Raw genomic sequence first — 14,996 nt, forward strand, 5'->3', positions numbered from 1 at the left:
AACAATAAGGTACCTACACTTTATTAGAATTTGTGTGTATGTATGTATATATATATATATATATATATATATATATTAATTTGTGATTATTACATTATCACAGTAACTGTATTAAAGTGGGTTATTCACTGGAGTTCCACAGCATTCTGGTTCTATACAGAAACACTTGTGAACATTTTTAACTCAAATTTCAACAGGCAGATTATATTAAGACAAAGTCAGAACCATTTATCATTCAGGGACCTGGAGACAGAATGATACACAACAGGGTTGCTTCCAACATTAAAATAGAAGGAGCAATTGACTGATTGAAGACGCCTGGTCTAATTCATATCATTGGAATCACTTTTACCTGCAGAGTTGATAAAAAGGCTTCTCATCAAAAGGAAAATGGATCAAATCGTGTTTCCTGCAGGAACATGTCTCAAGGCAACTCCCATAGCTCTGCACTTCCCAGCAACTCTAACAGTGTTCACGCAAACCACGGAAAAGATTACAAAATGAAACCACCCTCCGAGATTCAAAATGAAATTCACGTAAGTGTGAGCTCTTTTGGTGCAATGTTCTCATAAAAGAAAAGTTGTAAATAATCTATTACACAGTGATTTTACTAAGTTTCAATTCAATACTCTTGCAAATAAAGAATAATCCCAAAAAGTGTCTTTAGCACGTTGATCCTGAAAGTAGATATGAACTATTCTACAAGTGCAGTGAAGATCAGATCTCATCTCATACCTGGAGGGTGTTGTAATATGTTTAACTGGGATACCTTGTTAGAACGATGTCATAAATATTATTCCTGACCTGAAGGTCCTGAGCATTCCTGATACGTAGAATTATAATGACCCAAGATCCAGAGACGTAAAAAGTAGATAAAGGAAATAGAAATGTCAAATGCTTTAAAACAAGTATTAATCTTTCCAGCATCTTCCAATTTTTATTCTATTTCAAACAATTGTGCTATTGTCTTACACCAGCATTACCAACGTAACACTCAGGAAGATGTACTGATGGTGAAACTTTCACAAGACTGAAATAATAGATCAGGCAGGGAGCACAACACATATTTTCAATCACAATTTAATATACCTGAGTTTTAATTGTTATTCATGCCAGTCGCAAGTTATTTAGGTCACTTATGAGTCATAATTTATGTACCTCATGTAGTTTGGATCATTTGGTCATCTGACTCCAGTTGTGGAGTGTCATGGACAGATGCAACATGAAAACATGTCCTTTGCCTTTTGAGTCCTTGCCAACCATCAATCCAGGTTTCTTACACATTATAATCTTAATCCATTTTATTCTCCCCACATTCCCACCAACTACCTCTGCCCCATCCAGATTCTACCTCTTCTGCATACTCTGAGTGCACAGTGGCTTATTAACTTGTCAACGCCCACATTTTTTGGGATCTAGGAGAAAACCAGAGCAGGCTCAGAAAATCCAGATAATCAAGTGAGACTCCACACAGGCAGCATTAGGGTCTCTCCTGACTTCTGGGGAGAGAATAAGAGAATACTGTCTCAGCATTTCCAAATAAATGTGTGCTGGGAACAGAAAAGCAATGGGCATCTGCTTAATTTATTACAAGTTTTAACCAAACGATCTAGTCCTTGTCCATACATTACAGGTACCATACATATTATCATTTTTCTTACAACAATTATTCAAGGAAATTGATCAGTTAATTAATTTTGTTATCTTGTACGTCAACAGTTGGACAACGTACAGTAAACTTGGATATTTGCCTTATATGTTTGCAAAGACGGTCAATCATTGTTCTCAAATTATTAATTAATTTGACTAGCCTGCCTACAAGTTCCATACCAATGGAACCTTTTTGTTAAGTTGCTTTATTTCAGACATCTCCAAGTATGTTGCCGAACTCATATGTTCATATTACTGACAAATTAAAGAAGTGTTGGGCTGGATCTCAGAACTTGTCTGGAAGCCATAAATTTTAATGTGAATACTTTCATATATAGGTCACTGAGGCTCAGTGAACAGCAGATGGCACTCACATCTATCTCAGTACTGCACCACTGCACTCCACAGGGCGACCAGTGTTAGGGCTGAGTCTTCCAGAAGTTCCCAAGCACAACACTGGAAAATCATCTATCTGATCCTGTGCTACATCAGGATACAAGACCTCTTTAATTCCATTAGGGATTCTAGATTAGCACATAGAAGGATTGATACTTTCAGTTATTTTGCTTTCATTTAACGTTATTTATTTTGAGCTCTTTTTGATTTTTAGTCAATGGTCTGATATTTTATATTTTTGACTGATTTATTTCAGTTTTAATTGTTTTTTTTATGTCCCTGAAAAGCTATTAAAATCATCTACAGATTTTACAATTGGTAAAGCTCCAGCCCCTAGCTTTGCCTGCTACAAAAACTTGTCAGAGTGTTTGGCGGTTGGGAAAGAGAGGTGGGTATGGTCCTCTCTATTTTGTTGCCATGCCCAAGTTGTTGCTCAGATCATGCAATGTGAAGAATTTGCAGTATGTGCTGTTGGACTTGGACCAACAAGATTTGTCTATTTGGTAGCTTTTCCTATATTTCCACCACTCCAGCCATTTATGAAATGCATTTTTTAATTACAAGCTTAATATGCATTGCTATAATTGAAACACCTTAGTCTTTGGTTAACATTACAAATGGCAATAGTTGTTTTCATTTTGTTGTGGTATTTCCTTTTGTCATATAACACAGAATGGTTGGAAGTGTTTCAAAATCTTTCATGGTTTTTATGCACCATTTCAATAATAGCCATACAGTTACTGCAGAGCACCCCTGTGGCTGTTCCCCTCAACAATAAGTAAATTTAGAATACCTTTGAGGGGGGATAATTTTACAACTTTTAGTAATTGTAATTTCCAGATATTTGATTTGGTCTTTAACAATTTTAAAGGGAAATTAGCATAGATTGCTAAAGATAATTCACTTTTATGAAAATTTATTTTATACCTTGAAAACAAACTAAATTGGGCAAACAAAGTTAATATACTAAGTAAGGAAGTCTCAGGATTGGCAATAAAAAGAAAATGATCATCAGCATATAGGGAAACTTTATATTTGATTATTTTTCTAAATATACCACATATATCTATACTATCACACAGAGCCACTGATAAAGGCTTCAAACTCAGGTCAAAAGGCAAAGGGCTTAAGGGGCAACCTTGTCGAATTCCCCTAAGTAGCCTATAAAAGGTTGATTGTTGTAAATTTGACTGTATTGGAGCACTAGGCCATAAATACAATAGTTTGATCCACTTGATAAAAATTGTCCAAAACTGATTTATTTTAGAGCAAACGAATACCATTCCACTCGTTCAAATGCTTTTTCAACATCCAACAATAGATCATACTCAGTCGTTGGAGTGGAAGGCAAATATTCAATAATTGATGTAGATTATAATAAGAATAAATTATTGAAAGATAATTTTTCAGTATTAGCTAACCAGACTGAAGGGTTATTATTGGGATGGTCATCCTTGTGCATGACAATAATTGGATGTATTAATATAATTAATGTGAACATTTTACCTAAATTTTTGCAAATGTTTCAATTTTTATCAATTTTCATTCCTAAAACTTATTTTAATTTATTGGATTCAATTATTTATTCGTATATATAGCAAGGTATTCAACCTCAAATAAACAAGGCCTGTCTTCAAAATATCAAAAGGAATGGGGGCTTATCTCTCCCAAATTTTAGATTTTATTATTGGACAGTTAATATACAAAACTTATTATTGCTATGACATTTTGATAATTCAGAAGATTAACCTCCTTGGGTAAAATTAAACATTTTTTTAAAAATTCACTATGTTGACCATTTTAGGAGCTTCCTTACCCTTTTCCTTTTCAAAATTTACGGACAATCCGATAATAAGATATCGACTGAGAATATGGGCACAATTTAGGAAATTTTTTGACTATCTCTTGCTAGCCTTATTATAAAGAATCATCTTTTTCAAGCTTCTATCTTGGATAAAGTTTTTAGAGAATGATTTGGATTAGGAATTAAAAAGTTTTAAAGATCTATATATTTGAGAGGGACGATTTGCCAAGAGCACGCTAGAGCAAATGAAATACAAGTTTGGAAACTGTATGGTTATGCACTTTTGTAGAAGGAATAAAATGGCAGAATATTATTTGGATGGGGAGAAAATTCAAAATTTGGAGGTGTAAAGTGACTTGGGAGTCCTCATGCAGGATGCACAGAGGGTTAACCTGCAGGTTGAGCTGGTATTGAAAAAGGTGAGAGAATTTTTAAAAAATCAATGAAGTGCACAAGTAAGAGTCCTTAAATTAGACCCTGATTGAGTTTTTTTGTTGAGGAATCTGATGGTGGAGCTGTAGCAGCTGTTCCTGAACCTGGTATTCTGAGTCTTTTGGCACTTACACCACTTTACTGATGGCAGCAGTGAAAACAATGCATGTGCTGGGTGGTGGTATGGATCCTTGATGATTTATATTACAGAGAGCAATTAAAGAGAGGAGTGATGAGTCCCAGTGAGGACAGCTTCTTCACCAGCCTCTGGGAATGATTGTATTAAATGCTGAGCTGAAGTCAATGAATAGCAGCCTGGCATATGAGGCATTGTTCTCCAGGAAGGTCTGGATGGAGTGAAGGGACAAGGCTAAAGCATTGTCTGTGGAACAGTTTCTTCTAAAGGTGAATTGAAATGGGCCCAGCACTTCTGGGAATGTTCCATCACTAGATGCTCAAAGCATTTCATAATGGTGGAGGCCAATGCAACAGAGTGGTAGTCATTGAGGACTGTTATTGTCACCCTTTTGGGTACCAGGATGATGGTGGCTCTCTTGAACCCTCTGGAAATGATGGACTGCTACAGTGAGCTGTTGAAGACATCTGTGAAGACTTACATCAATTAGTCTGTGCAGTCCTTCAGTACCCAATCAGGTATGTTGTCTGGTCCCATTGTCTTAGGTAGGGTTCTCCTCATCTTGGCCACAGGGAGCCTGTTCATTGGGGGACAGGAACTTTCTTTGGCCTCATTCTGTTCTTCTCATCAAGCCATGCATAGAAGATGTTCAGTCTTTCCAGGAGGGAGGTCATCGTTGTCTTTAACACACAAGATTGAGTGTGATCTGTTATTGTCTCGATCCCTTGCCACATGCGTCTCATGTCATCAGTGTCAAACAGTGTCTTCAGTGCATACCCCTGCTTTGCCTTCCAGATTGTACAGGAGAATTTATCCCTGGCTGATCTTAGTGCCATCCTATGCCCTGTCCTGCAAGCAGCATCATGAGCTCTGAGAAGGGCGCAGATCCCTTTATCCAACTGTTGTAGGAGGCTGCCTCCCTAAAACAGCCTGGTTTTGCTTCTAATAGTCTTATTATATTTAGGCTAATTTCTTTTTTTTTCCCTGATATCTGCTTTTTTTTAATTGCAAAAGAAGGTGCATATTGATTCTGAGTCTGTAGGTGATTCAAGTCCACATGAAATTTATGTTAAATTGTGGCATTTGAGCAGTATTAGTGTCACTGGCAGGTGTCATTCACTATCCATGCATTATAAGAAGCTACATCAGATGGATGGTGGTGGCATTGCCACCATAGGTAGACACCACCACATCCCCACTGAGCAAGTTTTCGAGTGTCAGATTGTGCCCCCCCCCCCCCCACACAGTTTCCCTAATGTCCCCCGCTAAGACTTGTTCTGGTACCGACCCTGCACTTGTGTGAATCATCTCCAAGGTAACAGGCCATTTCAGCCTTCGAGTCCGTGCCACCTAATTTACACCCAATTAACCTACACCCCTGGTATATTTCAAACGGTTGAAGGAAACCGGAGCCCCCGTGGAAAACCCATGGTGATATGGGAGAATGTAGAAACTCCTTAAAATAGGGACATGAAGATTGACAAAGGATTCTATTGAACATGCAAATTCATTGTTACAATGTAATCTTTTTCTACTGTGTGATGCACTGCATAATTTATCTAAATCTAGTAATTTTATTTCTCATCTTTTTTGGATGCATTTGTGATTATATATTTCTTTGAGAGGGCAGCATTTTTTTTTCACATGTCTTTAACAGCTGCTTTCTCTTGGAAACTGAGTTGCAATTATAATAATCCTTCTTACCATTTCACTTTTCTGTAAGTTGTAATTTTTTTTCCCATATCTTCAGGCAGTTGTCATTCAGCTTCTGCAACAAATTATTTCTTCTTTAGCATACTTGGAACACTGCATCTCCCCCAAAATAGGGCATCTGTACTATGTTGCTGTGATCAACAAATGTATTTCAGGAAGAACAAACCGCAGATATTCAAATATCATTGTCGTATTTCCCACAACTATTTCACAGTTACATGAATGAGCTTTCAGACATTGTTGTGATTAGGTACTCACTCGTTTCTTAAGTGTTAATTCCTCAGGATTGCAGGAATATTCTGATTTCATTTTTTTTAAACCAAGCGCTAACAAAGACTCAAATGCTTAAAGTCGAATATCACAAAACCTTGCAGATTTGCTACTTGTCAGTAACCTGTATATAATCATGAGGGCCTGGACTGAGGGAGTGGGAAGGGTTGGAAGATCCCATCTAGACTTGGCCCAAGTACAATGGAAGAAATGGCAGGGAAACCAATGTACAATATTACGCGAGTTACATGATCATTAAAGATCAGACATGTCACTTAATCCATCTCAAATTCTATCCAAAAGGTTCTGAAAATGTTTCTACTTTAACATCTAATTCTTTCCTAAAGGAATTCAAGAACCATGTTCCCTTTCTTCTTTCAAGAATTTCATCTAATATATGGATTATCTCTGTAATTAATGCCCTTGTAAAGGTGGTTTATTTATCTTTAAAAGCTATCACAGTTTACTAAAATTCTGGTTAAAGTAATATAAATTAATCTTTTTCATTTACTTCACTGTGGTACTTCTGTGTAAAAATTATCTCAGTCATATTTCATTTCTAACCAGTATGGCCAGTTCCTCCAGTTTAATTTTTGGGACACAGGTCAATGGGGTAAGGAATCAGGACCATGGCTCTTCCTTGCAGAGAGTCCTGTGTTTCTTTTGTGGATCAAAGTTCATATCTGGATATAGTATTTGGAAGCTTAACTTGGACTATAGAGATTTGTGTGAACTTTTGGTCTATTTCCTTTGCCATATATGTCAACAGTCTACTTGCAATTTTTGATTGTTATTGGCTTAATATTTTAAATCATGAGTCTGCTAAGATTTTTAGGGCATTATCCTTTGGTATCTCAGAAAACTATAGGCATTCAAGAGTATATTTTGACTTAGCACTATTAGCTGTTGTCAATATTAAATTTCATATTTAATCATTAGCGTATTTTGACCAGTTTAATACACAAATTTTGAGCTGTCTCCTTCAGTTCTGCAAAACATCCAGTTAATCCATTTTTACTTGCATTTTAAGTCTAAGGATGGTATGTGAACTGAGGAAATCTAAGGAAATTAGAGGTAAAATTAATTTGCTACGATTGCAAGGAAATAGTATGAATGTTTCAATAAATTCTATTGGAACTTCATCGGAAAGATTATTGTAGAATTCTCCTTTCTTCAGTCTTATCATCGAATGCATATGCTTTGAGAACTCCTTGTTGACTTAGTACTACACCCATGTCAAATACAACCATATTAATTCTAATGATAAATTTTAAACTTTCAGAAATATAACTTCTCCAAAATGTTTTTGAGACTGATATACTGTTGCAATTAGTTAGAATAGCTGTACTGCGACACTTGAGTATATCTGATACTGACCTTGTATTGTCATCGAAAGGAGAGTGAATGGAAATCGGGAAATGTGCAATATGCAGGAAATTTAATCCTTCTGATCTGGAACTTTGATAGTAAAGTATAGCCCCTTATCACAGTCACTTAATTCAACCGTGGTTCACTTAATACAAGGTTGACAGGCTGAAGTATAGCTTCTATAAGAAAGCACAAAAAGGAAGTTCTGTTTTTCTTTTCCAAGAACTAGTAAGAAAATGTTAAATGTTTTTTTTATTTTTGTAGAGAAATCCATCATTTTATATTTAGGTACATTTTACATCAATTCAGTTTAAAACTGTGATGTAAGAAACACTGAGATACATTTGAATTTTGCAAATTGAAACTGTTAAAAATATCCTATAATTAATTCTGACCTGTGTCAGGTTATCTCGTTCATCTTGAAAAATCCATTTTGCCTCCTCCTGTCAGTGCATCTAGTCTTTAAAATCAGCTTTGTACAACACTCATGAAAGAATGATCATTTGCATTTTGAAAGGCATAAATATGATTTGGCCTTCTTATATTTTCTGCTGCAGTAATCATGCAACAAAATTATAAGATTTTCAGAATGATGAATGATTATTTCTCAAATATTTAATGTTCATAAAATAAAAACAAATTCAATTTTTAAAGTTACTAATCAAAATTGTTCCAGTATTTTAAAATGATACAGTCCCAGATATTAAGGTAAAGTGTGCTTCTAAGTGGAAATGCATGTTAAAGTACAATTGTATACATTTGCTATATTGCCATTGGATTTCAATAGTAAAACGTTCAGTGCATGATACAGAACATCTTCAATCGATAAATTGAAAAGCAGATTCCTGCCTATTTATTAGGCTTTTCGAGGCATCTCAGTTATCTATGATTTATCCCTTGTTTATGATAGCCTGGCAACAGATATTTTGAGCAGCATTTCCAAATTGAAAGCACAAAATAATGTTGTCCTTCTTCACAAAATGACTGAGCATATTTTGCAGAAAACATCTCCTTCTTGTCCACTTCAAACCAGTAGGAAACTGAAAACAAATAGTGATATATTTTACTAAACTGGTAAGTTAAAGAAAAATAAATTAAATGATGTTTTTCAATTTGGATTGGCTTCAAGGAAGCAAACAATGTGTGTCTTCGTTAATACAAAGGTATCCCAAATTTGAGAGGAAGTTGGAACCCTGAATTTATTATGACCCAAGTATCGGAGTTGCACATAAATGATATTGACTTAAGCTCATCAAAAAGCCTGAGGGTTCATCTTGCTAACAGATGGGTATAGGATGACTTCAGTACGCATTATGACTTTGTGATGTACAGTCTGCTAGCTCCATCTGTTATTACTGGAATTACACAATAGTATTTCATTGCTGGATAATCAATGTGGATAGATCTCAGTGGAAGCAGCAAAGCTGATGTGTATCAGTGGCCCTGTATTATGTTATTCATTTACATCACTATGAAAATCTTGTATAAAGAAGGTATGAGAGATGGTATAAAATTCATTATATATCTCCACCCAAGAGTGTTGATTGAATAGCTCAGTGTTTTTGTAATTTTTTTTAACAAAAATAGTTATGGGTGGAAAGTTTTTTGTGATGTCCTGTCTCTACATTTTCATTGAATTTTTTCTGCACTTTAGACACACTTATCCATTTTCAAACTTAATATATAATGTAACTATAATTCAATGCATAAGTATAGTAAAGTCAAATTAAGTTAATTACTACTTACCTTCGGACAGCAGTTTACTAGGAACTTACAGCTACATCCCCCTCGCATGTGAATGTGCTCCTAACTTCCTACAATACAGTGTGGAAATATGGAACAAAGTGGAGGTGGAAATAAAACACAAAAGTCTTCAGGCACTGTGATTGAAGGAAAAACACAATACTTTGATTTTGTTTGGGCACCTGGCTACATTTTGCTCATAACTTGATGAGGGGCTCAAGACCGAAACGTTGGTTATATATATTTATCTTTGCTATGTAAAGCTCTGTTTGACCTGCTGAGTTTCTCCAGCTTTTAGTGCTTTTACAGTGGAGGCCGATGCCAGCACACCTGACCATGCATTTCATCCCTGGCCAGTGCCAAGTTTTTCATTCATTTTTAAAAAATTTTGACATTTATTTTAATTTTTCTGGACTGCTGAAAAGCTTTCAATGGCATAGTCTTATAAAAGGCCATCAGAGAAGATGTTCAGATTCCACCATCTCTGTGTTTTGTTGTGAATAGCTGCATCAGCAATCTCAAAGTCAGTAGGGCTAGCCAGAGGGCATACTGAAAAACTGGACAGTTTAGAATATGTATCACTGTCCCATTGCAAACTTTGAGGTTTCAAGGATTAGAAAATGAATATCACACACCGATCCCCTGCAGAACATGCATAAATCTTAGACTTTGATGCTCAGCAGAGGACCTGCATATAAAGGGTAACAGATTTGTAAGTGTCAAGCCTTGTCATCTGCACGGGCATCTTGAATCCCAAATGTGGCAAGTGCAAGATAGGCAGCAAAAAGAAATTTGTATATTTTACTGTAAGCTGTCACAGATAATAGCCTGAATTACTGAAGTGCACACAAAAAAATGCCCACCTCAAGTATGTGCCATTGTCACAGATATCTTTTGTAATTTCTAATTTAATCGAATCGTTCACTAACCACATAAGTGAACCATTCCATTCAGATATTGATCTCATTCTTGCTGAGGTACAACCCATCAATCTCGAATTAGGTGCTTCCTGCCCCATGAATCTGAAGCTCTCCCTCTTGCCACATGGAAGTTCAGCTGTGGAGTGGTAGAACATGCCTGAATGGTGAATGGCCTGTAATCCTAAACTATGACATTCCATCCTTTTTCCTTTTTGAATTCAAGCTCTAGCAAACTTGCTTTTCTCAAAATCAGCCTCAAATTAAGTGGTAAAATATACATTCAAGACTGGAAAAAAATTGAACTGTTTTCTCTCAACTAATAAGTACATAGTTCATTAAAAATAGTGACAAGGTAATGAAGAAGGCATTTGACACAATCACCTTCATTGGTCAGGCACTGAGGACAAGAGTTGGAATGTCATATTACAGTTGTTCCTGATGTTGGTGAGACCACACTTGGAATAATTTGTGTAGTTCTGGTCACCCATCTATAGAAAGGATGTGATTAGGCTGAAAAGTATGCAGGAAAGGTTAACTGATGTAAACTGATGTAAACAGATGTAAACTGAGTGGTGACCTTGTCGGGGTATATAAAATCATGTGTGGCAGAGATAAAGTGAATGGCCATGATCCTTTACACAGGGTAGAGGAATCTAATTAGAGGACATATTTTTTAAGATGAGAAGGGGACAATTTAAAGGGAACTAAGGTGCAATATTTCACACAGAGTGTTGTGGATATTTGGAATGGGCTGCCTGATGGAGTGGTAGAAGAGGGGACAATTACAGCATTGAAAGTGATAATATTTTCATCATTCACCTGCCTCAGTCTCACAACTCCACCTCTTCCCCTCCCCCATCCTGAGTCCATCTGTCTGTCATCCTTCCTGATACAGGCTATTGATTCAAAACAATGATAAATTCCCTCCCCCTCCTCATAGATGCTGCTCGACCTGCTGTTTGTTTTTTTTAAAATTTATCATTAATTTGCTTTATCTGATTCCTTTTGAATCTGAAAAAGAATTGTTAATGCTTTCTTTTACAGTAGCAACATGCAATAATTTTCTCATCTTTCATGATCCTTCCCTAAATCATTCTAATTGTACATTTTGTTTTTATAGCTGCAGTATCCTTCCTGCATTGCAACTGGAACTGCACCATAACAGACCACATGATCTAAAAACAATGGCATTACTCTATTTTGACTCAAATTTGACTTTAAATATTTCTGTTAGTCTTATCCACTGAACATTGTGGCAATAGCTTCTGTTTATTGTCAGTTAGGATCCTTAAACTTGTATATTTACAAATACAAGTACATTTATTAAGCATTTTTAGGGTAATTCTTACCTTCATGCCAAGTACTTTGCATTCTTGTGCACTGAATTTGATCTGCCATGTGTCTAGCCTAAACCTAATTAGAAGTGAATAATCCAGGAACATACCTCATTCAAACTTTATTTCATCATTAGTTGTTGTCTGCATATTTCACTGTAGATCTTAAGGTTCTCTGCCCTGGATTATTTATTACAAAATCACACAAAGGAGATCTCAAAAACTACTCCTGTGGTCAGAATATTTCCCCAGGGTGCTACACTGCATTTGCGAGCTTTTTCTTCATTTTGTTCTATGCCCATTGAAAGACATTGTGTGTGCATTATGTTTGTTTCTGGCTTTTCCAGAGAAAACTGTGCATGATCCTTTATCCCTGAATGTTTAAATGCAAATGTCATCCATTGCTCCAAAAAGGCATTTTCTAAATTAAAATATTTTCAACTGAGCACCAGAACAGTATTAACACATGGAACCAAGTATGTATAGATTTCTGTAGTAACTTGTTAGGATGCAAGATACAGACAACAATATAACTAAGGTCTAGTAGTTCTTCTTTGGCTTGGCTTCGCGGACGAAGATTTATGGAGGGGGTAAATATACAGTAAAACCCCTTGTTATCCAGAATTTAAGCAACCAGCAGCCTCCATCGGTTGTGGGAAATAAAAAAAATACAGTTATAAATTGGAGCACCTTGCCATTAGTTCGCTCATCATGCAACACGCAGTCTCAAGAAACTTATCTGACATCTACCAATCCCCATAGGTGCTAGATACCAGGAGTTTTACTGTAATAATAGAATAATAAGCAAATACTGACATCTGTAACAAGAGCAGTTAGATTCCTATTGAAGACAAATATCATAGAATTCTTACTCTTTATACTGGAGGCAACAAAAAGTTTCAAGAGCCTAACATCTGAGGTGCCAATCTGTCTATACCCTTGAATGCTGATACTGGGGCAGCGTTTGACAAACTGATAAAAATGTTTATGTTAACGGGACGTTCTACATCCGTAGAATGTCCTGTAATAGTCGCATCTGCCTTTTACTCTAAAATTCATGTCACCAGAAGAAATGTCATGAAACTGAACTCATTTCGCTGGATGCTTCCTTGATTCAAAAATATAAAATGGAGCTTGATATCTGTTGTATTTAGAACTAGGCTTTTTAAAAAATCTTCTACTGGGCTAAGTATGTATGACTTGTTTTGTTATTATGGATAACTGTCTGATGAACTTTTCATAGGTCATATTCCTATCAATTGTCTGTCCTTATTATCAATTGATGGGAGCGAGCAAGGTTTAAATGGAATAGAATCATTATTAATGATTTGTTAATGACTGTCTTTTGATAGATGAAATTGTCATCCACTGCGGTGTATCATATTATTTAATAAAAACAAATTGTTTGTCAAAGCTCTATGGAAGATTTTTTTTAAAGTTAAGGAGTTACTATTATTACATGTATATCTCATTTAGAATAGGAGTTGTTTTACAATTAATTAATTAATAGGCCTATTTCTTGAGTTTTTTTAAAAAATTAACATGTGTTTTATTACTTTGCAATTACTGCAGATTTTAAGTGCCAAGGTGGAAAAATGTACAAACCCAGAAAGCACAAAGGAATCAACATGCCAAGATCAAATGATAGGTATGGAAAATGTACAAGTTGGATCATTGCACTTTTTACTCATTTTGAAGCAAAAAAAACAATCAATGTCTTCCAAGCAAATTTAGTTGGTTGTGCAATCATTTTTTCAGAATATATACATTGAACTTCAAGGCTGAAGTACCTCTCGCTGTAGGGTGCACTTTAGAATTTCATTTTATTTCCATTTTTTTGTGGCTTACAACATCGGCAACAAATAAGATTACTGTTTCTGGAATCTGATACTTTGAAAAATATTAAGCTGTTCTCTTTTAAATTTTTCATGCTTTCTATACTCCATGATCTCATTCCAATTTTTCGAAGCTGACAAGTGCCCCTGCTCAAAGTCATGATTCGATCTCTAAAGTCTTGCATGTGAGTGTACATATGTATTTGGAATCTTCACCTTCTCTTCCTACGAAATTGCTGCAAGTACATACAACGTGCCATCCTCTCAGAAAATAATATGTATTCTACAAGGTAGCTTGAAAAAAAAAACAATTTGATTTGCTCTGTATTTTCTATAAGGGCTACAAAGTACCACTGTGAAACAGCAGAAAGAAAGTCTCTTTTGTTTGACCTGTACCATCATGAGAAACTAACAATAAATTCTACAGAAATACAATTATGAAGCGAAAAGCTACATTTGTCCACAAATTGAACCATGTTCAGCTTTTAGATGTGAATTGCACAATTTATTGCATATTTTACATGCTTGTGCCATGATAACATTAGAGGTTCAAGTGCAAGTCATCCTCAAGTGCCCAAAGTTTAATCAGCATCATTTGTATATAAGATGACATTATCAAACGTATAAAACCATCTCTTCCTTTCCAGCAGAAACAAAGTAGTCCACTATATTCTTTTACTTTGACCTACAGGGTTTTACATAACTTACATACCGGAACAATCAACGAAGCATCTTTACGTAATCAGCTGACCTGAACCTTTATGCTCACAATGTTGTAATAGTTAATCATGTTTGAGCAGATCCTTTTGGTATCCTTTATCCATTGATACCCAACTTAAAGTAACAGCTATATTTAATTAACAGTTACAATTTGATAGTTCAGCTAAGGTGGAAAACAAAGTACATCCACCATACAAATTCCTTTTAAATGGAATAGTAAGGAACTCTCGACAAATAAGCACACATACAGGTACACGATCCTTTATCTGAACATCTAAAATCCGGAAAGCTCCAAAATCCAGAAAGTGGGGAGAGAGACCGCAGCACAAGTCGGGCAGGCGAGGGGGAGAGACTGGCAGTGTGAGTCGGGCGGGTGGGAGACCGGCAGCGTGAGTCGGGCAGATGAGAGGGGTGGGGGGACCAACAACGTGAGTTGGGCGGGCGAGGGGGGGGAGACCGGCAGCGCGAGTCGGGCAGGCGAGGGGGGGAGACCAGTAGCTCGAGTCGGACGGGTGGGGGGGGATGGGATGGCAGCGCGACTGGAAGGGGATGGATGTGGATACGGCAGCACAATTCGGGTGGGCTTAAATCTGGCTTTCCGAAATCCGGAAAAATCTGAAATTCCCCAAGGGTTCTGGATAAAGTATTGTGTACCTGTATTAAAGTGCAAAACAT

General features: G+C 36.3%; 1 protein-coding gene across 7 annotated transcripts in view; it reads left to right on the plus strand.

The window, feature by feature from the left end:
• The window catches only part of nckap5l (NCK-associated protein 5-like), a 538,388-nt gene that overhangs the window by 432,492 nt on the left and 90,900 nt on the right, over positions 1 to 14,996 (plus strand). For all 7 annotated transcript variants that reach the window (XM_069935206.1, XM_069935209.1, XM_069935208.1 and 4 more), the window contains 2 exons: positions 359 to 536; positions 13,339 to 13,414. In XM_069935206.1, the coding sequence (XP_069791307.1) occupies positions 359 to 536; positions 13,339 to 13,414 (254 nt within the window). The remainder of the gene's footprint in view (positions 1 to 358; positions 537 to 13,338; positions 13,415 to 14,996) is intronic.

The sequence above is a fragment of the Narcine bancroftii genome, chromosome 4 (genome assembly GCF_036971445.1).
Source record: "Narcine bancroftii isolate sNarBan1 chromosome 4, sNarBan1.hap1, whole genome shotgun sequence".
Lineage (NCBI taxonomy): Eukaryota > Metazoa > Chordata > Chondrichthyes > Torpediniformes > Narcinidae > Narcine > Narcine bancroftii.